This window comes from Pseudonaja textilis, unplaced genomic scaffold (assembly GCF_049901715.1).
Source record: "Pseudonaja textilis isolate UNSWEBS1 unplaced genomic scaffold, rPseTex1.2 PTEXCTG41, whole genome shotgun sequence".
Lineage (NCBI taxonomy): Eukaryota > Metazoa > Chordata > Lepidosauria > Squamata > Elapidae > Pseudonaja > Pseudonaja textilis.
This window is the reverse complement of record NW_028262676.1, coordinates 48,224-72,147: the sequence shown is the minus strand read 5'-3', so window position 1 is coordinate 72,147 and position 23,924 is coordinate 48,224. Positions and strand designations below refer to the sequence as shown.

Sequence of the window (23,924 nt, the reverse complement as noted above, 5' to 3'; positions counted from 1 at the left end):
GCTGATGGGGGTTGGAGAAAGAAATTGTGTGTGTGAGAGAGTGGCAGAGAGAACTCAGAGAAAATCACAATATTTGGGGGGTGGGGAGCAGAGGTTCTACCTGGTCAGGTAAGCAATAGTTGCCTCACAGAGGCTGCCTGAATCTGGGCCTGACTGTGTGACCGGCTGTATCCAGATACACAACTGGGGCAGATGCAGACTGCCACCTCCTTCAGCTGCGGGGGGCGGGGGGACACGGGACCTGGCTCTGGCTCTGGCCTGCTGAGGCTGGTGCTGGGCCAGGGGGGGATTTGAGCCCTCCAGCCCCCATCCCTGGAAAGGATCCAGGCCAAAACTGGACCCCTAAAACTTTTCAAAAAGAATCCGGAATTCAGGATCTGTTTAACCCACCTTTGCTTAACTCACCGGAACTCGAATCTCTCCAGAAGACTAGAATAAATGTTTTCTATGGATGTAGTGAAAGATGAGCACAAGAAACAGAATCTCTGCTTTTGGGGATAATTTTTTGGGGGGGGGGGGGGGAGAGATTTCCAGACTAATGGTTAGAAGGCTGTAATCCTTTAGTGGGGGATATGGGATTACTGAAGTCCCCAGAATTTCTATTAAAATTCCAGGTGATTTTATAAATTATAAATTCATTCTTCGGTTTAATATACTCTCCATCCATCCATCCTTAAATAATACTGAATCTTTTACTAAGAAGAAAATCCGCTCAGATCCTCTTATAAATATCTGAGAAAATGGATTTTTTCTTCTCCTTTGAGCAAAGTATTTCCTCTCCAGAAGAAGGAAATTCATCTCACGGAGTCCCAGGGCTGATTTCTCTCCCGTAAATAAAATCCCCTTCCTCCCACGATCCTCCCACTCAAAGCTTCGAGTTCTCTGGCAAACAGCAAAGGCAGGAATGGAGAATCTGGTTCGGTCATAACCTAAAATGTTTGTCAGATTTATTGAGCTTAAAGGTTTATTTCAAATCAAAGCAGAGATTTGGAACGGTGGGAAAAGCTGTGTTTATTTGGAAACGAAATTTCCCTTCAAAAGAAGTTTTCTACGATACACATACAAAAGTTAGAGGGAGTTGTGGACAAAAACGCCCCGAAGATTTCCGGAGGGGAAACTGCGGGGAGGGTCCTTTGTCCTTCGGCTGAGAATTGGGGAGGGGGGCCAAGGAAGAGCCGTTGCTCAGACAGGGGACCTCCCTAATTTCTGGCCTTGGGCCGAAAGAGAAGAGGGGATCAGGGGTCTTGGCTGGGCTCTGGGTAGGACGAAACTCCACATGCGACCATTCCTGGAGGGGAAGACCGACCGGAGTCCAATTTCTGCCCTGGGGATCTCCTTCACTCACTTGGGATCTCGGAAGCAGATCCCGGAGTGGGGCAGCGTCTCCAGGGATCGCTCCTCATCTGACAGACGCCGAAGCCTGGAGAAGGTGGATCACCCTGGGAGGGGAAATGGGATCGTCCGAAGCCTCCGAGGGGGATCTGACCTGGAAGGGATTAGGAGGGATTTCCTGGCAGGGAGAACCGGTGGATCAATGGAGCTGCCCCTCCACCACCTGGAATTGGGGGGTCTCTGTCCCTGGAGGTCTTCCAGAAGAGGCTGGATAGGGGTGGGATAAGGGCTCCTGCCTCGGCCAGTGGGTTGGACTAGAAGACCTCTAAGGTTCCCTTCCAGTCTCTGAGCCTCCCTTTCCCCGTCAGCCCTCCCCACACCAAAGCCTTCTGCCCCTTGCTCAATACAGGCAGTCCTCAACAACAGTTCTCTTAGTGACTATTTGAAGTTACAACGGCAGTGAAAACAATGACATATGACCCTTTTTCACACTTATGACCTTTGCAGCATCGCCAGAGTCCCCTGATCAGGTGCTTGGTCAGGTACTTGTAATGGTTGCAGCGTCCCATGCAGGGGTGGGATTCAACTGGTGTTACTACCAGTTTGGTGAGAGTTGCATTTTGCGTGTGTTCTGGTTAGACAATACATTGTTAGTTTGGGAATGAGAGCTGTCCCCTTAAGGAAATGCTTCATGGGAAATGTAGTTAATGCCTCTTGGGAGATGTAGTTCATGTCACATGGTCACATCCGTAATCCTAATTGGTCACTGAATTGACCTCTGGTTGAGCAGAGGGAGTTTTTGGGCATTCTAGCCTGGACTCCAAGCATCATGCTTTGGTATATCATTATGGGATGAAGATAACCATCTTTTCACACTATAGATGTGACTTAATGCAAAGATTGGACATTAGATGAATCTCAGCATAACTGTGAGTTATATCTTGAGGATGCCTGATATTATCCAATAAAGTAACTTTGTATGGGAGCCTTTCTATTGTTGAACTGCCTGTCTCTATAATGAATGGGGGGGGGGAGCCCAAAGGACCCCTCGAGCTCTGGCTCCTCTTTGCCCGTCTGAAGTCTCCACAGCTCCAGCCTGGGGGCCCTCTGGGCACTGTGGGTACTCAAAGGGCATCTAGTCTGCCCCTCCAGGCACTCCGAGAAAGGGGGACGGGATGAGAATCATGGGGGGGGGAGGCGCAAAAGGAAGTCCATCCTCCACTCCGGAGCTGGCAGGAAAGACCCCCTAGAATGCAGGCCCCCAAGACTGAAAAGATCCCCAGCCGCCCACTTTCTCCGCTTCTCCCTTCCGCCAGGTGAAGTCAAGGGAGACTCTGCCTGGACACAGAGGACGCTCCAGAAGGGAGGATTCTCATTGGTTCTGGCCCCTCCCAAATCAAAAGTCTGAGAAAGTTTCCTCCTCCTCTCTCACACACAAACACACGTGTTCATTTCATAGGTAGATTCGGGAAGAATTTGCTGCACTGGATGACAAGAGAGGTAGGGGCAGCCCCGCAGCCAGTGAGAAGTTGGGGTGGATGGGTCACCCACAGACACCCCCTCCAATCAACATATTGCCCCAACAATTTGGGTCCTCATTTTACCCACCTCAAAAGTCCAGGAAAGTCAACCTTGAGCCTGGTGGGGTTTGAACTGCCAAACTGTAGGCAGCTGGCTGCAGAAGCAGCTTGCAATACTGCACTCTAACCACTTCGCCACAGAGGCTCCTACAAAATCTAGTGAATTGCAACATATTATGAACGTGGGAGAAGTTTGGGAAGGAGGGGTGAAGCTTTCAAACACTTTCTCTAGTTATTCCCTTCCGAGCTCCCTAAAGTCTCCCACCTGCCACTGGAGCTGCTCCTTCTACTCCTCCACCTGGCTCAGGAGGAAGCCTTCCGCCAGGGCCACCGCCTGGGAGCTGCTCCCTGCTCCACATTCCCGCACCCAGCCCTCCATCTCTGGGGGCAGGAGAGCCAGGAGACGCTCCAGAACCACCAGGTCCAACATCTGGGCTTTGCTGTGCTTTCCTGTGTTCAGCCATCACCTGCACAAGTCATGGAGTCGGCTGCTCCTTCTGCTCCTCCGCCTGGCTCAGGAGGAAGCCTTCCGCCAGGGCCACCGCCTGGGAGCTGCAAAGTCCTCGGGGCCCCTCAGCCTCCCGGTATCGGATGGAGGTCCAGGGTGGAACTTATGAAGGGAGGAGGGTTCCCTCCTGCAGGACTTTCTGCCTGGTTCTGGTCCAGCTCTCCCCACAGCTCCCAGACTGAAGGACCAATGAGAATCCTCCCTTCTGCAGCGTCATCGGTCTCCGGGCAGAGTCTCCCTTGACTTCAGCGCAAGAGAAGATAGTTCAGCGCAGAGAGAGAAGCGAGAAAGTGGGAGATGGGATCGTTTCAGTCTTGGGAGGCTGCGGCTCAAGGGGGGTCTTCATGCCAGCCCTGGAGGGGAGTGTTGGATTCCTTTTGCCTCCCATTCCCCAATCCGCCATGGGGTGAGGATGCAGTAGTTGAGAGAAGGGGAGGCGCACGCCCCACAGCCAGCGAGGAATAGGAGCTCTCTGACTTAACCGGTGACTCGGGAGTCCTCGAGCGCCTTCACACACACACACACACAAACCCGGTGGGAGCGCCCTTCCCCCAATCACATAGGGTCACTGCCCTCCCCGCCCTCCCAAAGCTTCTCCCTTTGGCTCCCTTCCTGGCAAGGGGGCTGCCGGAGGGCCGGTTTCACCCCCAGCACTGAGGGGTTTTCTGACCCACCGCAAATGGAAGGTCGATTCTGGTTCAAGAAGGGCGATTGTTGATCTGAATGGGGGAGGGGGCCTCCCTGTCAACCTATTCTCCCAAAGCTCCAGAAGGCAGCAGGAGAAAGAAAGCAAGGAAACTGGCCAAGGAGAGATTCACTTCCTGACGGGGAGAGTTTGGGGACCTAAACGGACATCTAGTCCACCCCTCCATTCCCACAGAGGAAACTCTAGATGACAATCCTGAAGAGACCAAAGAAAGTGGAGGGTCCCTTCCGAGGCTGGCATGAACCCCCCCGCCTCCCATTGAGCGGCAGCCACCCAAGACTGAAGGGATCCCCCCCTCCCACTTTCAGCTTCGTTCTCTGCCTCCGAACGCTCTCCTCCTTCAGGTGAACTCACAAAGGACTCTGCCCGGAGACTGATGACGTTGCACCAGGGATAAATTCCATTGGTGTTTCAGCCCGTTCTGGCCCCTCCCAGCTCAAAAGTCAGAGAAAAACTTATCTTCCTCCTGACACGCGCGCGCACGCACGAACACAAACGTGTTCATTAAATGCGAAGATTGTGCTGTGGGAACAGCTGCCGCGCTGGATGATAAGGGGGGAAGACGCAGCCACGCAGCCAGTGAGAAGTTGGCGGGACCCCCAATCCGAAGGGAAGCCCCGGAAAACCCTCCGCTAAATCAGGGAAAGGAGTCGCTTCGCTTCGGGGGGGGAGAAAAAGGCGATTCGCCTCCTTGAAAGACGCTTCAGGAACATCCTGAGGTAAATCTCAAGCAGCCCAGAGAAAAGGCGGGGAAAAAGGGAAACGCCCCCTTTCACCCACAGCAACCAATCAGAGTGCAGATCCCCTCAGGCGGGAGCCCGCCCTCACTCACCCAGGGTCCTTTGTGAGCTTTCCTTCTCCAGCCATTAAATGGGATATTTTCACATTTAAAGGGTTCAACAGAAAAAGACCCCAAATGACTTTGCTTTTGTCCATTAGATTGAATTGTCAGGCTGGAATGTTTTTTGTTTTTTTAAATCTTGCACTGTGGTAAAAATAAGTCAACATCTCTTTTCCCCTTTTTTCTCTTGTAACTCAGACTTTCTTTTCCCCTTTCTCCTTCCCTTAATTTCCTATTTCTATTTTTCTTTGTGTTTGGTATAATAATTAAACAAATAAGGTCTTGAGACTCTAGAAAGAGTGCAGAGAAGAGCAACGAAGATGGAGGCTAAAAGGTATTTTTAAAACGGTTGCTGGGACTGGGTGTGTCTGCTGTGAGGAAAAGAAGGATGAGGGGAGACATGGGGGCGTCTTCCAATATATCAGGGATTTCCACAAAGATTTCTCTTTTCTGTCCACTCCTTTAAATAAATATAGAAGTGGACCTAATGAAAGAGGCGCGGGTAGAGAGGCACTTTATAGATAATAATCAAACCGTTCAAGAAACGCCACAGAAGAAAGAGGAAAATCTCCTTCAAGGCATTTGGGTTCCTATAAATGGGGGAAAAGAAGCACAGACGTCGAAACCTTTGTCTGACAGGGAGCCATGGAGAGGGTCCTTTCCCGTTACTCCCAACACCATCATCCCCACCCTCTCGCTTCCCCTTCCCATGCGCTCCTCTTTCCCGCCCTTTCTACCCTCCTGGCCCTTTGCCCAGAATCCACCAGGGGTCCCCCTCCACCAAGGGAAGGGAACTCCAAGCCCTTTCCCATTGGGCCACTGCAGGGCGAACCTCCTGGCTGTCTTCACAGATGAGGCGGGAAAGGAAGTGACTTCACTAAACCTTGCCTCTCTATGATGCCACACTCGCTCTCCTGAACACCTGGGGCTACGCAGGAGGCAGTTTGGCTGGGGGACATCCAGACGTGTCACAGGTGAGGGACGGGAGGTCCCATGCTCCCCAGCTGCCCTCTGCCCAGGGGAGGGGAAGCCTGGCGGAGGCCCAGCAGGAGAGGAGAGAAGCATGGCAAGGAGGAGGAGGAGGCAGGATTCGCACTGGGCTCCCTGAGGGCCTGGTCCTGTCTCCGGAGGGGGAGAGAAGCAGAGGGCAGCAGCCTCTCCACAGCTGCCTCCTTCCCGGCCCTGCTCAGGCGGGGGGGCGGCTGGGCCTGGCGCTGGGAGGACCCGCTTGGGGCTCTGGGCAGGTTCGGGAAGGGGGTCCAGGGGCTGAATCCCCCTTTCTGATCCTGGGCGTCGGTTTTTCTCTCCCTCCCAGATCCGGAAGCTCGGAGCCCTTGACAGCCTTTGCAAGCCAGGATTTTCTCTGCGGGGGAAGGAAAGAAGGAAGGAAGGAAGGGAGCAGAAGGACCAGCAGGGATCCATTCTGCAGCCTCAGAAATGGTTCCGTGAAGGAGAGGCCCCTGGAGACACCCCCGAGTCCCTGGAGCACTTTTGAGCTGCTCTGCTGGAGAGAGGAAGGATGGAGACACCCCCTTTGGCTAAGGAGGGGAGTGGAAAAGGCTCCGCGGTTCTTCAGCCTGGGAGCTATGGGGAGAGGTGGACCAGAACCAGGCAGAAGGTCCCGCAGGAAGGAACCCTCCTCCCTTCAGAAGTTCCACCCTGGACCTTCATCCAATACCAGGAGGCTGAAGGTCCCCGAGGACTTTGCAGCTCTCAGGCGGTGGCCCTGGCGGAAGGCTTCCTCCTGAGCCAGGCGGAAGAGCAGAAGGAGCAGCTCCAGTGGCAGGTAGGAGACTTTGGGGAGCTCAGAAGGAAATAAAGAGAGTGTTTCAATGCTTCACCCCTCCTTCCTATAGAGACATGGTGGGTCAGTGGTTAGAATGCAGTACTACAAGCTAATTGCCTACAGCCAGGTGCTCGATCCTGACCGGCAAATGGTTGATTAAGCTTTTCATCCTTTTGAGGTCACTAAAATGAGGAACCAGGAGTGGTATATAAGTCTAAGTAGAATTGCTATTTCTATATAGTTTCTCCCGAGCGTGGATCCTTTTATGAGAAATAAGATTGAGGTAATTCCCCATTAGGAGAATGAGCGCACAAAGGGAGACATAGTGAGAGTGGTGAAGAATAATACACAACCAGCACACAAATACACTGTATAGTAAAATGTAGATTTTTACTCCCAGTAAAGCGGTTAAGCAAAGTTCAACAGTCTAAGTCATTCACGGTTAAAGGAGTCAGTTTTCATTCCAGGGATAACCCAAATCAAAGTCCAGTATCAAAAACAGTTCAGTAATAGACTCACATCAAATCCAAGAATAATGATGATCAGTAACAGTCAATAGAGGAATGCAGGAATGGCAACACTCTCAGCAACAACAAAATAGCCCAGGTTTCTGCCTCCATCTTATGGCCTTTTGAGGAACCACATCCAATTACAATTTTAGCATTTCCTTAAAGAGACAGTATTAAAATGTCTATCCTGGTTTATATATTTTCCAACTCAACTGTTAGGTGACTTACATTCCTAATAGCTATCTCCCCTTTGGGTAGGACAATATATACAACCTTACATTCTAAGTCCATAATCCTCACAGCAAGCCTTATGCTTTACTGAGCCTTAGGCTTTTGTAAAATGATCTACGATGTTATTTTCTGACATACAGTATTCCAGCTTAATCATCTTACTTTGCACACATTCTCTCACATTTAAATATCTTTAATCTGTGTGTTTTGATCTTGTCTTAACAGCAAGATTGGAAGCCATCTGTATTGCTGATTGGTTGTCTTCATAAATAACAATAGAATCTGTTACATCAATTCCCATATCAATAGTTTCTTATAACAAATTAAATCTGCACATAGTAAAGATAAACATGAGAATTCAGCCTCCATTGTTGATAAACTTAGATGTTTCTAATAGACCTCCATCCAATCAACACCTTTCCTAATAATACAGTACCTGATGTAGATTTACATGTATTTATGTCTGTAGTGAAACTTGCATCAGCATATGCAGTTAAACTCAGTTCATCCTTAGGCTCCAAATACAATGCATAATGCATTGTTTGTTTCAGATATCTTAACACATGCTTAGCAACTTGCCAGCACCTTTCAGTTGGCTCAGCATTAAACATTGCTAATTGGTTAACACAGTATGCTATATCTGGCTTTGACTAATTATTGAGATAAGATAAACTACCAATCAAGGACTGATAAATGTTCTTATCAAAAACAGGACTTTGAACATCACTGTGGCTAAACTCTTGGCTCATTGGTGTTTTAGCTGGTTTACAAAGTTCCATTTTAAAATTCTTTAGTAATTGGTTAATTTTATCTGCCTGTGAGATCTTGTATCCTCCCCTAGTTCTATCTATCTTTAATCCAAGATATTGCTTAATTTCACCAAACTGTTTTATCTTAAATATCTTCTCTAACAGTGATATTATTTTAGTAGCTTCTTGTTCAGTTTTGGTGTTTAATCCTATGTCATCAGTAAACAATAGCAACAATGAAATTACACCATTACTTTCTCTTTTGAACAAACATGGTTCAGCCATGCCAGCTACAAAACCTATCTTAGTTAATTCCTTAACTATACATTGGTTCCACTCATATCCTGATTGCTTCAAGCCATAAACTCTTTCAATCTCCAACAATCAGTTGTATTATCATTTGTTTTTATACCTAAATGTTTCTTCAAATGTAGTGTTGCAACAATGCATGCAGATATGCCGTCTCTACATCTAAATGATTTACAATGTATTCCTCCTTCGCTGCCCACACTAATGCTGCTTGTAATGTAGTAGCCTTCAGACTAGGCACAAACATCTCATCATAGTCGTTTGCTGTCTGATTGAACCCTTGTGCTACTAACCTGGCTTTATGGGTAACAGTCCCATCCACACTAGTCTTAAGTTTATAAATCCATTTACACCCTATGGCATGTTTACCTGGTAGTGACCTAACATTTTCATATACATCCAACCTTTGTAAGGATTTCAGTTCCTTATCCATTGCTTCCTGCCAAGCAGCCTGATCCTTAGCAGGATACAGTTTCAGTTCATTATAGTTATTTGGAACTGTATTCACTTGGCATACAACACTAGCCTGATATCTATCAGGTGGTCGTGTTACTCGGGTTGAACATGTTGGTAATACAGGGCTTACTGGTTGACTCGCCTGTGCTACCTGCTCCTGTTTTTCTACCTCCTCCTGTGTCTGTTCTTCTTCCTCCTCTTGTGCCTGTTCTTTCCCTTTAATAGTTATTGATGGTTTACTTATTTCATATTTAGGGACTACTTTGGTGTCAATAATAACATCATTGCTGGATTCCTGTTCCAGTTTATTCCACCCAACATGCTCAAGAAATTTAACACTAGCACTACAGTAAACATGAGCTGTGCCTGGATCCCAAAATCTAAACAATCTATGGTTGGCTTCATAACCTACAAAAAATAATTTCCTAGCTCTATGTTGCCCTTTCAGTCTTACTTGTGAGGGAATATGTACCCATGCTGGAGTTCCAAATGTGTGTAAATAACTTAAATTTGGCTTTCTGCCATGCCAACAAGTGAATGGCAATTCTCCAGTTGTTGTGTTCACCACATTGCTTAAAACATGGTTACTACACATTATGGCCTCACCCCAGTGTTTCAGGAAAACCTGAACCAGATAATATAGCACGAGCCATAGCTTGTAACATTTGCCCTCTTCATTCTACAAACGAGTTATGTTGTGGTCTGTAAGGTGCAGAACGTTTATGCTCGACACCATAACATTAGCTTGTAACATTTGCCCTCTTCATTTTACAGACGAGTTATGTTGTGGTCTATAAGGTGCAGAACGTTTATGCTCGACACCAGCCAATTTCAGCATTGTTTGGAATCTATTGTTAACAAACTCAGTCCCATTATCAGTAACTAAAGCAATTACTTTACTCCTCATTTTCCTCTCAGCAAATCTTAGCCAGTTAAAGAAATGTTGGAATGTTTCTGTTTTGTTTTTCATGGGATAGCAGAAACCGTACCTTGAGTAATGTTCCATTATACTCAAAAATAGTAGGCACCTCCCGAACTGGGTTTCTTAGGACCAATTATGTCAACAAAAACAACCTCTAAAGGTTCTTTGGTCTTAAACCCATTAAGTCTGTTTGCTGGAATAAGCTTGCTTTTCTCTTGGCTACAGGCGTTACAGTTTAAATACTTGCTACAGGGTTTTAATTTTACTCCCTCTGACAATTCAACAGTTTGTTTGAGCATTTTGAAATTAATGTGCCCCAGACGTCTATGCAGTAAATGTATACATTCGCCATGTGGCTTAACATTGTTATAAACCGAGTTAGCCATCTTCAACTGATCATCATGTATCACATATAAATCATTCTCTAAATTATCAGTAACACTTTTACCCTCTTTCTCTATTATACAGTTATCTCCCCTAAAGGTTACTACATAACCAATATTAACTAAAGCCCTTACTGATAACAAATTAAATTTCAGTTTAGGTACATATAACATAGTTAAATGCTTGTTTATACATGAACAATATGCAGTACCTTCACCAGACACTTTCATTTTCCATCCATTTGCCAATGATACATGTTGCTTACTTGTAGACATCTTTCCAAACCTCTCTCTACCTTTTGTAATGCATTGAGATGCTCTACTATCAACAACTCACAAATCATAGTTTACAGTTGAATTGCTAGACATAGCTAAATTAACATTCTTCTTAGCCTTCTGGTGATTACCAGTATTCTGTGATTTGCCCTTCTTAACAGAATCTAGCTATATGTTCCATAGCCCCACAAGAAAAACATTTTCTAACAGTATAAGCAGTTGAAGACAAATTCTCTTCTTGTGGTTGTTCCTTTCTCAGTTGGTCCCTGTCCAGTTGTCTTCTTGCTTCTTCTAACAACCTTCCGGTTATGTCAGTTCATCTTTGGTCAGGACTTCCAGTGAAGATATGTAATCATCATAACTTTCATCCAATGAGGAAAGAATGATGTAAACTTGATGCAGCTCTGAAAATATCAGTTCCTTTTCATGTAGCTCTTGAAAAGTTCTTTTCATGAAGTTTAAATGAGCTAACATACCACCTTTCAGAAGATGTGCTCTAAACAGTTTATGTGTAAGATGTATGTGTGCACCTACACTGTCACGAACACAAATCTTCTTCAAATTCTCCCAACACCTAGCAGCAGACTCTTCTCCATGAATATGGAGGTCACGCAGTGTTAGTCCAATTATACAAAGAGCTCATTCATTGTTTCATTTAAAGTCAGCAAGCTTCTTGACATCATCCTCATCATCTGGGTCCCAAGCATTTACATTCCGGTGGATCCTGAACTGCAGCCCATAACCCTTCCCTACGCAGAAGTAGATGGCACTTCATAGACCAGTAAACAGTTTGTTCCATCTGAGTTATCAGTGATAGACTTGTTGAAGGGACTTGTTCCATCTTTACCAGGAGAGTAAACCACAAGTAAACAGTAAACAGCTGTCTGTATACAGTACTGTATATTCACACTAACTCTCAGCTATCTGAGCCTGGTATGGCCTGGGCCCATAACCAGTGTTGGTAATTCCCTGTTAGGAGAATGAGCGCGCACAGGGAGACGTAGTGAGAGTGGTGAAGAATAACAACCAGCCCAAAGATATACTGTATAGTAAAAAGTAGGTTTTTACTTCCAGTAAAACGGTTAAGCAAAGTTCAACAAACAGTCCAAATCATTCACGGTTAAAGCAGTCAGTTTTCATTCCAATGATAATCAAAATCAAAGTCCAGTATCAAACACTGTTCAGTAATAGACTCACATCAAATCCAAGAATAACAATGATCAGTAACAGTCAATAGAGAAATGCAGGAATAGCAACACTCTCAGCAACAACAGAACAGCCCAGGTTTCTGGGTCCATCTTATGGCCTTTTGAAGAACCACACCCAATTACAATTTTAGCATTCCCTTAAAGAGACAGTTTAAAATGTCTATCCTGGTTTATATATTTTCCAACCCAACTGTTGGGTGACTTATATTCCTAACAATGATGACTATTCTGAGCAAAACTCTTTCTACATTCCATGCAATTAAATGGCTCCTCCCCTGTGTGGATTCTTTTACGGGAAAAAAGAGTGGATTTTTTTGGTGGCTTCTAAGGCTACTGCTCCGAGTAAGTCTTTTCACACTCCATGCATTCATATGGTTTCTCTCCTGCATGTATCTTTTTGTGCCTTTTAAGACAACAGTCCTGAGCAAAGGTCTTTCCACACTCCATGCATTTAAATGGTTTCTCTCCTGTGTGGATCTTTTTGTGCCGTTTAAGAACACTGTCCTGAGCAAAGGTCTTTCCACACTCCATGCATTTAAATGGTTTCTCTCCTGTGTGGATCCGTCTGTGCCTTTTAAGATCACTGTCCTGAGCAAAAGTCTTTCCACACTCCATGCATTTATATGGTTTCTCTCCTGTGTGGATCCGTCTGTGCCTTTTAAGATCACTGTCCTGAGCAAAAGTCTTTCCACACTCCATGCATTTATACGGTTTCTCTCCTGTGTGGATATTTTTGTGCACTCGAAGGCCACTGCTCTGAGCAAAGGTCTTTCCACACTCCATGCATTTAAGTGGCTTCTCTCCTGTGTGGATCATCTTATGGGAAATAAGATTACCTCTTTGAGCAAAGGTCTTTCCACACTCCATGCATTTAAACGGCTTCTCCCCTGTGTGGATCATCTTATGGGAAATAAGATTACCTCTTTGAGCAAAATTCTTTCCACATTCTATGCATTTAAATGGTTTTTCTCCTGTGTGGATCTTTTTGTGACTTTTAAGATCACTGTTCCGAGCAAAGGTCTTTCCACACTCCATGCATTTATACAGTTTCTCCCCTGTGTGGATCATCTTATGGGAAACAAGATGACATTTTTGAGTGAAGGTCTTTCCACACTCCATGCATTTAAATGGTTTCTCCCCTGTGTGGATGATCTTATGGGAAATAAGATTACCTTTTTGAGCAAAGGTCTTTCCACACTCTGTGCATTTATATGGTTTCTCTCCTGTGTGGATCATCTTATGGGAAATGAGATTACATCTATAAGCAAAGGTCTTTCCACATTCTGTGCATTTAAATGGCTTCTCCCCTGAATGGATCTTTTTGTGTCTTCTAAATCCACTGCCATGAGTAAATGCCTTTCCACATTCCATGCATTTAAACGGCTTCTCCCCTGTGTGGATCATTTTATGGGAAATAAGATGACCTCTTTGAGCAAAGGTCTTTCCACACTCCATGCATTTATACGGCTTGTCCCCTGTGTGGATCATCCTATGGAAAATAAGACAAACACTTTGAGCAAAGGTCTTTCCACACTCCATGCATTTATATGGCTTCTCTCCTGCATGGATCTTTTTGTGCCTTTTAAGATTACTGTCCTGGGCAAAGGTCTTTCCACACTCCATGCATTTATACGGCTTCTCTCCTGTGTGGATCTTCTTGTGGACAGCAAGTCTACTGCTCAGAGCAAAGGTCTTTCCACACTCTATGCATTCATATGGTTTCTCCCCTGTGTGGATCCTTTTATGGATAGTAAGTTGCCTACTTGTTCTAAAACATTTTCCACATTCCAAACATTTATAAGTCCTCTCTTTTGTGTCAATCACTTTTTGAGATGTAAGGAAGTTACTCCCAAGAGAAAGAATGAATGTTTCATTGTAATAAGATAAATAGTGTTCATTTGCTTGTACTTTAGCTTTGATTAGCTTCACACTTTTTCCAGTATATTTTGTCCTTTTTTTCTCTTCTTGGGCAAGAAAGTCTTGCATCGGAGCATCAGTGGAAGATGAGCTTTCCTGATTCCAATTCTTTGACTGGTTTCTGTAATGGCTTTCGAAATCCATTTGAATTACAAACTTCTCAGTTCCATCTTTTGCATTGATCACTTGGAACAGTTCACAGGAATCTTGATTTTCCTGCCCATTATTACCTACAAAGCAAAAGGGAAATGAAAATGATAAAAACGTTAGAGAAAAAGATCACAATGTAGTAAGTCAAGTGAATTTCCTTCTGAATTTCTGCAAAATTCCATTAGGTTGCATGCCTACAGTGGTGTGGTATAGACATGATGATTTCTATATTCGTGAGTCGTGAAAGCTTGGAAAAGATCTAGAAAACATCTTTTTTTTTTACAATTATCTGTATGTATGCAAATCTCACTCAGAATCAGTTTTGAGTTAAGGAATAGAATAGCCTGATTCCCCCTTCCTTGTGGCATGTCTCCCCAGTCCTTGTTTTCATTAAACTAGACATACCCAATTCCAGCAACCATTCTTTATGTTTTAGACTCTAGTACCCTAAACATCATTGTTGCTCTTCTCTGCACTCTTTCTAGAGTCTCAACATCTTTTTTTACAATCGTGGCAACCAAAATTGGATGCAGTATTCCAAGTGTGGCCTTACTAAGGCATTATCAAGAGGTATTAACAATTCACGTGATCTTGATTCTATCCCTCTGCTTATGCAGCCTAGAACTGTGTTGGCTTTTTTGGCAGCTGCTGCACATTACTGGATGATATTTAAATGGTTGTCCACTAGGACTCCAAGATCCCTCTTACAGTTATTACTATTGAGCAAGGTACCACGTATACTGTACCTGTGCATTTTTTTTGCCTATATGTAGAACCTTATTTTTTTTACCATTGAATTTCATAATAATCAGGGGAAACAATCAAGGAGAAATTAGGAGAAAACTTAAGATTTACTGGGGCACTGCAGTATTTTATACCTGTGTTCGTTTTAAAACTGAGGACTGCATGCGATCCAGGGCAAAACTCTTTGAAAACAAAGAGGCCTTTCCTCTCTTTTGCCCTGGACCTGCTGTAGGTCTTATTTAGCAGTGAACAGAGGCCTAAAGAACTGTGGTGCAAGATCACGTGAGATCAATAGTGCTAAATTTCCCACTACTGATCTCATGGATCTCTCACTACTCTTTTTTCTGCAAATGCACTGAAGTAGGCAAGGGAACCGACGGCTCGCCACATCGTCGCAAGGTACCATATTTTTCAGACTATAAGATGCACCTAGCTTTAGAGAAGCAAAACAAGAAAATAAAAGTTTGGGATCCCGCACATCTCATTTTTGCCCTACCCGGCATCCAGAAGCACTCTCCGTGCCAAAAACGGTCCCATATTTGGCCTCCCAAACCCTTTGCGTGTTCCGTTCTCAGCCTCCCTGACGCCAGGAAGGGCAAAAATGGGACCCGCGGAGTACTCCAGAGACCAAAAGCGGGGCCATTTTTGCCCTACAGCGTGCATCTGGACATTAAGGAGGGCAATAATGGGATGCGCTGAGAGTTTGGGAGGCCAAAACCAGCCCTGAATTCGCTCTATAAGACACACAGACATTTCCACTCACTTTTTTGGAGGGAAAAAGTGCACCTTATACTCTGAAAAATACAGTAAGTCCATGCGAGATGGGATGGGGGAATAGGTAGGGCGAATAATGTGGCGCCTCTACTGTTATTCGTAAGTGTGAATAATGACTGTGGTGCCGCAACACTCATAATTTTGGGACTGGGTCTCAATACTTGGGGGAGGGCTGGTTGTAATTGGAATGTTCGGAAAGTGAACTGTCATAACTTGAGGATTACTTGCACCCTAGGATGCTCTGAATCACACTGCATGAGGCATTTGTTGTTGAATTGCATTGGGAGAGTGATCATACACGGACTTAACATGAAAGTTCTGTTCTTACACAATTTGGGGAGGTTCCCGGGGACAAATGATAACACAATCCTCTCACACGACCTCCAGAGGACACATAAAAGCACACCTCGTTCTTTTCAGCCTCCACAGAGAAGTTCAAATAGATATTGAAAAACATAAATAAGAAATGGCACAGAAAGGATCTAAGCAAAGAGACATGGACTCTTTCCTTCCTTGGAGCACGACAAGACCAGATCCTTTCCTTCTCCCTCCCAGGAGACAGTATCTGATTAGAGGTTTTTAAATTAAAAAAAAAAAAAACTAATTATAATCTGTCTTCTTGAACTTTCTGATTGGGGACTAGAAAACTCTTACCCAGAGAGACCACGTTCCTATGGTTTTCAAGCATGACTTCCGAATGCAGCGCTTTCTGGTCAGCATCCAGCTGAGACCATTCCTCCTCAGAGAAATACACAGCCACCTCCTCGAAAGAAATCAAACACTCCTGAACCCGGGAAAAAGAACAGAAGAATTCTCAAGATCTGTTCATCTTCACCATTCATTTAGACAAGAGGATAGAAATCAAATTTGCACACAAGACTAGATGGACAGGAATATCAAAACTCCAGAAGATAAGCTCGAGATATAGAAGAATGGACAGATTGGGCCCCATCTAAGAAAACTAAATCGACAGTGAGAAATGTAAGCTTCTTCATTTAGGGAAGGAAACCCAAATGCACTGGCATAGAATAGGTGATACCTGGCTCAACAGTAGTAAGTGCAACAGGGATCTTGGAGTTCTAGTGGACAACTTAAACGAGTCAGCCCTATGCTACAGTTGCCCCCCCCGCCCCCCCACCCCAAAAAAACCGCAATAGAATCATAGGCCGCATTAAGAGGGATAGAATCAGGATGATATGAAGTGGTAGTACCACTTTATAATGCCTTGGTAAGGCCACACTTGGAATATTATATCCAATTTTCATTGCCTGATGTAAAAAAAGATCTTGAGACTCTAGCAAGAGTGCAGAGAAGAGGAACAAAAGTTATTAGTGGACTGGAGGGTAAAACGTATAAAGAACGGTTGCTGGAATTGGGTATGTCCAGTTTCATGAAAAAAAGGACTAGGGGAGACAAGATAGCAGAGTTCCAAGAAGCAACAGATGGAAACTATTAAGGAAAGAAACAACCTACAAGTAAAGAGAAATTTCCAGACAGTGAGAACAATTCATCAGTGGAATGACGCTTCAGAAATTGTGGGTGCTCCAACACTGGAGGTGTTTATGAAGAACTTGGACAGCCATTTATCTGAAATGTTATAGGGCTTCCTGTCTTAGCAGGGGGTTGGACTAGAAGATCTCCAAGATCCCTACCAGTATGTTATTCTATTCCATTGTTTCCAAATTCCTAAAGCAGAGATGTGCACTAAGTTAAATGGCCGTGCATCACAGAAGTCCTAATTTTAGATGAGAAAATAGGCAAATCTGAAAATTGCTTTCACTGAAGAAATATTTCGGGAAGTTTTATCAAGTTCATTGATTCTGCAAAACCTTCAGTGCCTTTCAGCAAAGTAATCCCACTTCTGGATCAACTGATCTATCGCTCTGTCTCATTGATTGATCTAGTAGTCTGAGCCATTGGCCGAAAGGAAAAAAAGAAAGAGAAAATCATTGGGAAAGTCATTTCACAGGCTTTGCAAAGCGAGAATGTTTGATCTCCTAATCGAGGCACAAATCAGAGGATTGGAAATTATTTTCTAGCCCAAAGTATCATAATTACATGCTCAACATGGCCACTTTCTTTGGATTTTAATAGTCTGCTTTATTTTTTAATACGATTCACTTATTTTTGAACTACAGGTTATAAATAAGGCTTTTTAAAAATGGTAATGTGGCAATGTATTTGTTTTTCATTAGCTTTGCACAACTCCGAGTCAAAGAATTACCAAAAAAAAAGGAGGGGTTTCTATCAGTTCCTGTCACTGTGATACATTTATTCCTATTTCTGGAAGGACTTTTAAAAAATTGCTTCTACAAGTTGGACTTAAAAAAAATGGCTTCTACAAGTTGGAGGAAAACCAAGCAGAACAAGATAAGCAGAGGAAGCTATGCTGGCCAACAGCAACTTGAACCTGCTATTCTGCTCTCCATGTTGTAGAACAACACAAAAATAATCCAGGACAAAGAAGGGGGGAAACAAAACGAGAGAGCCCTCTGCACACCCTCTTTACTTCCCGAAGGGAGAATAGAAATCTAGTATCTTTTCCCTTTCTTACTTGATTTGGAGGTTCAACCGCTGTTTGATCTCCGTAATAAAAACCATAAAGCTCCATTCTTTGTGTCTCTGTAAGGAATAAATAATTTCCAAATGCATAATTAACAAAATAGGAGGAGGTATTTTATAGAAGAGAAGAGAGAGCGAAGGGAAGACAGGTGGGGAATCGGAAATCTTCCATTACCTCTTGAGGTGTCCTGACTTGGATCTTCCCAAGGGATCCTCCTGAAAAATAGTTCCTGAGGGGGATTTGATGGGTTCTTCTTTCCCTCAGGATCTCTGATCTCCACAGTGCAGCACTTCAAATAGGAGGAAGAAAGGAAGAAGCAGAATTAATGTAGGTCACACAACACAAAGTAGCTTCTTCTATTCAGAACACAACCTTAAACCCCTCAATATCGATCCGTGTGGCTGAATGAGAAAACAATGGAATAACGTCCTACAACAACTGGAGAATTGCCACTTATTATGAATGTGGGAGATGTTTGGGAAGGAGGGGTGAAGCATTCAAGCACTCTCTTTATTCCCTTTCGAGCTCCCTAAAGTCTCCCACCTGCCACTGGAGAGGCTCCTTCTGCTCCTCCGCCTGGCTTAGGAGGAAGCCTTCCGCCAGGGCCACCGCCTGGGAACTGGTCTCTGCTCCACACTCCCGCACCCAGCCCTCCATCTCTGGGGGAAGAAGGAACAGGAGATGCTCCAGAACCACCAGGTCCAGCATCTGGGCTTTGCTGTGCTTTCCTGGGCTCAGCCATCGCCTGCACAAGTCATGGAGTCGGCTGCAAAGTCCTCGGGGACCCTCAGCCTCCCGGTATTGGATGGAGGTCCAGGGTGGAACTTCTGAAGGGAGGATGATTCCCTCCTGCAGGATCTTCTGCCAGGTTCTGGTCCAGCTCTCCTCACAGTTCCCAGGATGAAGAGCTGCGGGGCCTTTTCCCCTCCCCTCCTTGGTCAAAAGGGGTCTCTCCATCCTTCCTCTTTCCAGCAGAGCAGCTCCAAAGGGTTCCAGGGACTCGGGGGGAGGGTGTGTGTGTCTTCGGGGGCCTCTTCCTTCACGGGGCCATTTCTGGGGCTGCAGGGTAGATCCCTGCTGGTCCTTCCGCTCTCTTCCTTCCCCCGCCACCCCACGCAGAGGAAATCCTGGCTTGCAAAGGCTGCAGAGGTCTCCGAGATTGCGGATCTGGGAGGGAGAGAAAAACCGACGCCCAGGATCAGAAAGGGGGATTCAGCCCGTGGACCCCCTTCCCCTAATCTGCCCGCAGCCCCGAGCGGCTCCTCCCGCAGGGCCCTGGGTCCCCAGAGCAGAGCCAGGAAGGAGGCAGCTGGAGAGGACGCCCCCTCCCACTTCTTCCCTCTCTCTGGAGACAAGATCGGGCCCTGGGGGAGCTCTGTGCATATCCTGCCTTTACTCCTCGACCGACTTCTCTCCTTCTGGGCCTCCTCCAAGCCCACCCTCCCCTCCCCTCCCGCTCCTTCGCCTGAATTGGACGGCTGGGGAGGATGGGACCCGGGAAAACACCCCCCCCCTCACAGGGAGCACATCTCGATATCCCGTCCTCCCCACGCTCTCCCGCAGCCTCACCGCCTCCCGCGGCGCTCCAGGGGTTGAGGAGAGTGAGTGCGGCGTTCTAGAGAGGCAAGAGCTCAGTGATGTCACTTCCTTTCCCGCCTCCTCTGAGAAAACAGGCGTGACGTTCGCCCTCCAGTGGCCCAATGGGGAAGCGCCTGGAGTTCGCTTCCCTCCCAGAAGGGATCGAGGCTCAAATCCTGCCTGACTTTCACAGCCTCGGAGAAAAACTGAAGTTTCTGAAGATGTAAAAAATTCTGTTTCTCTACTTTTGGTGGCTTCGTTTGTGGCTTCCGGTCTAAACATGCCTCAGTTTCGCTTGTTTCGCTTTCCTCCTCTTTCCAGGCAACCGACTGGAAAGGGATCCGGATCCGGGTCTGAATCGGGGCCCGGAAGATCCCACTCCCACCCAGTCACCGGTGATGGGCGGCAAGTGGGGAGTCCCAATGTGCCTCATTTCAGTTTAGCCAGCTTCCCAAAATCTCCCCCTCCACGGTCACAAAGAAGGGCGATCCCTTTTTATCCCGCTGGGCAAAGTGGAGCAAGGGAAGGAGCGGAGACCACGCGGAGATGGAGGCTTCCTCTTTCCCTATTACGGAGGTCTCAGCCCCTTTCTTCAGGAGAACTGAAGGCCCTTCCCAGCACCTCTCCTCTCGCCCCCCAGCCCCCTCCTTACCGGGGGTCTCCTTCCCCCTTCGCTTCCGGGGATCCGGCCCAGCGCCCCCACCAGCACCACCGGCGGGAGCCCAACAAAAGCCATGGATGCCGCCCCAAAAGCGCCCCCAAAGAGAGGGGAGGAAGGCGCGGAGGCGGAATGGGGGGGGTCTGAATTGGAGGGAGGGGGCGTTTTCCTCTAACTTCGGGATTTGGAGGGTCCATGAAAGCGGAAGGACGAATGGGAATTCTCCTTCTGACGCGTCATCGGTCTCCGGGCAGAGTCTCCCTTGACTACCCGATGGCGGAGGTAGTTCGGCGCGGAGAGCGTAGCGGAGAAAGTGGGAGGGGGATCTTTTCGGTCTTGGGGGGCCGCAGGTCAAGTGGGGGTTCAGGCCAGCCGTAGAGGGGAGTATGGACTTCCTTTTGCCCTCCCCCCATCCGGCGTGGAGTAGGGCTGCAGTGGATGGGAGAAGGGGAGGCGAAGCCCCACAGCCAACGAGAACTTGGGGGTCTCTTAGGCGGTTGATTGGGGAGTCCTTGGGCGCCTTCACACACACACACAACACATGGGATCATTGCCCTCTCCACCCCCAAATCTTCTGTCTTTGGTTCCTTTCCTGCAAATGGGCTGCCGGAGGACCTGTTATGCCCTCAGTGCTGGGGGAGGTGGTTTCTGAACAATAAGATTACTTATTTAATTATATAATCTATAGGATTACTTCTCCATCAAAGGGGAAACTGCCGGGGACCCTCCTGGCTCTGGGCTGAACCCAGGGGTGGGATTCAAATTTCTTAACAACTGGTTATGTGGTCATGGCTTGGTGGTCATGTGACTGGGTGGGCATGGCCAACTCGACATCACTCACATCAAGGGGTGCTTCTCACCTGGCCTCTTGTAACCGTGGCGATGCTACAACCAAAGTGTGAAAAATGGTCATAAGTCACTTTTTTCAGTGCCTTTGTAACTGGTCACTAAATGAACTGTTGTAAATCAAGGATTACCTGTACAAAAATATAAAAAGCTTCTTTGCTTGCAAAAAGCTGTCCTTAATACCAGTCATTAGATTAAAAATACCTGCAAGCCAGAGTTACTAGTCAGGCATGTTGCCCGAGCTCCTTGAAGAATTAAAATAGTTCAAATGCAATGGTAACTATCACCAGCCATCTCTTGCTCATAAAATCAAACTCTTTAGCAGAGAGGTCATTCAAGCTCCCCAGAAAGAGCACACCCAGGAGAAGCAATCCTTAGATCCATTTGCACCCCTTAAAGACACTAGCTGGTCTCACTCACCCTACAAAATACCCCCAGGAAATCATCCAGATTTAAGGAAAGATCATGTGCCCCCCAGAAAGGCAGTAAAAAAATCAGTGCCAAGCTTGCATCCTGCCTCTTGTAAGTCCACCCCAAAAGGACAGTGCCAGATATGCCCTCGCCCTTCTTGTCCTCTTCCTCCTCTCCTTTGTATTGGGCTGCCCCTCTAGCATAATCCTCCAGCTATTAAACTGGTATATTTAAGGATTCTTGATGAGTGTCTCCATTTTTCATTCCAGTTTGTAACTTCTTGGCTCCAGCATTTTTGTCACATATTCGGTATACAAGTTAAATATGGTATAGTATCTAATGGTATCTAATTTTCTGTTCTGTTCCTTCAATAAGTAGCTGTGGTGATGTGGTAAACCCGGTTTTTAAAGGATATCTAGAATTTATTGTAGTTGACAATGTTAAAAGCCTTAATATATCAATAAAGCAAATATAGAAGGTTTTTTTTTCAGAACTTTCTTGCCTTTCTCATTATCTGCCCTCTTCTGAATCTTGCACTGTTACCTTTTCATAACAGATCATTGTACATATAATGAAGATGAATGACAGGAGTGATGAAACTGTTTACAGGAAGGGCCTGTTGATTAGGACCGCATTTTGGAGATTCATCATCTTCCTAAAGGCATACTTGATATCTGGCATTGTTTTTGGCACAAAATTCCTTCATTCAAGTTTTCAAAAGATTGCTTAAGCTAGTTTGCATTCTATTTAGCTGCTTTTATTGTTTCACCTGTTAATGTTTTAAATGATTTAATATTAATTCATTATCTATGCTAGCAGTGTAATCATAGAACAATGGAGTATAAATATCCAATACCACAAAACTTATTTCCAAACAATGAACATTATAAAACATACTGATGATGTGCTACTGTAAATTATCACACACTCTGATTGGCTTCTATAATATGATTTACCACTTCTACATAAAAATAGTAGTTTTTAAAATTTGTTTTGGCATTTTATGCCTTCATTTTTTGATCATTACTTTCTGTTAATGCCTCTGATAATTTCCAAAACACAACTTGCATTCTTTAAATAATAAGAAATAGCCATTTTCTGAAATATATCTGAAGTGTTGCCTCTCTTCCTTTTTAAAAAAATAATCTTGAAAAATACTAATAAGATCTAAGTGACTTTGTCAGAGAAAAACACAAGCAAAATATCACCACGAATTATCAATGCCTCAATATTGGATTATTAGTTCCTAGGATAACAAATCATCCCTCTACCTAGACTAATTCTGCTGGATTCAGTCCCATTGATTCAATTGTGGCTGATGCAATAATCAAAGACTCCAATACAAATAAATAAATACAGGAGGACGAGAATCAAAAAGCTTGAAATTTTATGATGTTGAACTAATATAGCAAACATATTTCCTAAGTTTGGATTTAGACACCTTTATAATGACGAAAATATATTTGATTTCTACAGTGTGGGATGATTTATCCTGCTATTGTTGTCTACGGAGTTTGCAAAATAAACTCGAAAAAGAATGGCCAGATATATCATACAGAGGGCTATCATTGAGGCTCTATCCGGGAAGGCAAGCACGGAGGCAGCACATCCCGGAACTGCGCCAGTGGTGGGGAGTTGGCTTTGGCGGCAGCAGCAAAAGTCAAAAGGAAAGCAGGGGGGGGAGGGGAGGAGAGCAACGGGAGAGAAAGCAACAGAAGTGGTGCAAAGAGCTCAGCAAAGCAATAGATTGTGGTCAGCAGTGAGGCAGGGAAAGGAGTGCACAGCGCAGACAGCAAGACGGAGGAATGGGGTACAGTGGAGGGCGGGGGAACAGCTCCTGGGCAGCAGAGAAGCAGCCCAGTTGAATCCTGTTTCTCTCTGCTGCCCAGGAGTCATTTCCCGAAGTGAGGGGGACTTGGAGCAACAGGTGAGAGAAGCAGCCGCTGATCTGGCTGGAGCCAACAGGAGCCTCTCCACATGTTGCCCCGGTGAAAGCCAAGTGGTGGTGGAGGGGGAAAGGCAACCAGGGCTTGCACTTACCGGGGAGATCATAAGATCAGGCAGGGCTGCAGTGAAAGGCAGGCAGCATTGCTGGCCTGGCGGGCAGGCGAAAGCGGTCTGCAGGCATGTTGTGCATACACACAATGTTGCGCATGTGTGGTAAGGACTGACTGGGTAGGGGGCAGAGAAGCAGGCAGAGAGGGGCAGAGCCAACCAGAGTCCCAATTTACCAGTTCTCCAAACTACTGGGAACGTTAACTGATTCTATGGAACCAGTCTGAACCGGTAGAATCCCACCGCTGCTCCTAGCCCAGATGGATCCTTCCCCCAGACTCCCACCTTCCTGGGTGAATCCTCTGCTTGGCTATCTTGGGAAAGGCGCCGCTTCGCTTTACAGGAGAAAAATGCAATTTCCCTCCTGGAAACGCATGTCTCCCTGGCTCTAAACGTCTGGATGAACCGGCTCCTTCTGATTCCCACCTGTCG

General features: G+C 45.8%; 2 protein-coding genes across 5 annotated transcripts in view; one reads left to right on the top strand and one right to left on the bottom strand.

The window, feature by feature from the left end:
- Nucleotides 1-4,603: 4,603 nt before the first annotated feature.
- Nucleotides 4,604-23,924, top strand: part of LOC113453304 (uncharacterized) — a 54,208-nt gene continuing 34,887 nt past the window's right edge. For 2 of the 4 annotated variants that reach the window (XM_087918749.1, XM_087918747.1), the window contains exon 1: nt 6,190-6,499. In XM_087918749.1, the coding sequence (XP_087774875.1) occupies nt 6,487-6,499 (13 nt within the window). In that variant the 5' untranslated portion in view covers nt 6,190-6,486. Of the gene's footprint in view, nt 4,846-6,189; nt 6,500-6,592; nt 6,754-23,924 lie in introns of those variants that run through there. The other 2 variants (XM_087918748.1, XM_087918752.1) reach the window with 2 other exon arrangements.
- Nucleotides 7,127-19,575, bottom strand: LOC148123789 (uncharacterized). The gene is made up of 6 exons (XM_087918753.1): nt 19,514-19,575; nt 18,488-19,111; nt 18,119-18,233; nt 17,936-18,003; nt 16,036-16,165; nt 7,127-13,943 (listed from the first exon to the last, which is right to left on the bottom strand). Exons 2-6 carry the CDS (start codon nt 18,899-18,901, stop codon nt 12,127-12,129), a joined length of 2,544 nt encoding a protein of 847 aa, XP_087774879.1. The 5' UTR covers nt 18,902-19,111; nt 19,514-19,575; the 3' UTR covers nt 7,127-12,126.